The sequence below is a fragment of the Chaetura pelagica genome, unplaced genomic scaffold (assembly GCF_000747805.2).
Source record: "Chaetura pelagica isolate M959 unplaced genomic scaffold, ChaPel_1.0 scaffold2862, whole genome shotgun sequence".
Taxonomy (NCBI): Eukaryota; Metazoa; Chordata; class Aves; order Apodiformes; family Apodidae; genus Chaetura; species Chaetura pelagica.
Genome location: NW_009952551.1, coordinates 1960 through 2412, shown reverse-complemented (window position 1 = coordinate 2412; position 453 = coordinate 1960). Strand labels below are relative to the sequence as shown.

Sequence of the window (453 nt, the reverse complement as noted above, 5' to 3'; positions counted from 1 at the left end):
TCAAGGACAGGAAGCTGCTGCAGGAGGCCGTGGGCCAGTGCATCGAGGCGGCCGGCTACGAGCACGAGCCCGACACCCAGAAATCCCTGCTGAGGGTGAGCCAGGAGCTGGGGGGGATCCAGCTGCACCCCCCTGCCTGTCCTTCCCGCCTGGCATGGCCCCATCCCCGTGTTCCTCTTCCCACAGGCAGCTTCCTTCGGGAAGTGCTTCATCGACAAGTTCCCCCCTGAGGGCTTCGTGCGGATGTGCCAGGACCTGCGGGTGCTCAACGCCATCCGGGACTACCAGATCGGCATCCCCCTCACCTTCACCCAGTATCCTCTGGGGACAGGGTGGTGGGGGGCCCTGGGGCGGGGGCAGGGGCTGGGCTGGGCTCTGGGGGGCTCCGTTGTCCCTTGACTGTCCCCACAGATACAAGAGACTCACCATCGAGGTCCTGCTGGACAGGTGAGG

General features: G+C 66.2%; 1 protein-coding gene across 1 annotated transcript in view; it reads left to right on the top strand.

The window, feature by feature from the left end:
• The window catches only part of VPS16 (vacuolar protein sorting 16 homolog (S. cerevisiae)), a gene marked incomplete at both ends in the record, with an annotated part of 7483 nt that overhangs the window by 5077 nt on the left and 1953 nt on the right, over window positions 1-453 (top strand). Inside the window, 3 exons of the mRNA XM_010009027.1 lie at window positions 27-95; window positions 187-314; window positions 412-447. Coding sequence (XP_010007329.1) covers window positions 27-95; window positions 187-314; window positions 412-447 — 233 coding nt within the window. The remainder of the gene's footprint in view (window positions 1-26; window positions 96-186; window positions 315-411; window positions 448-453) is intronic.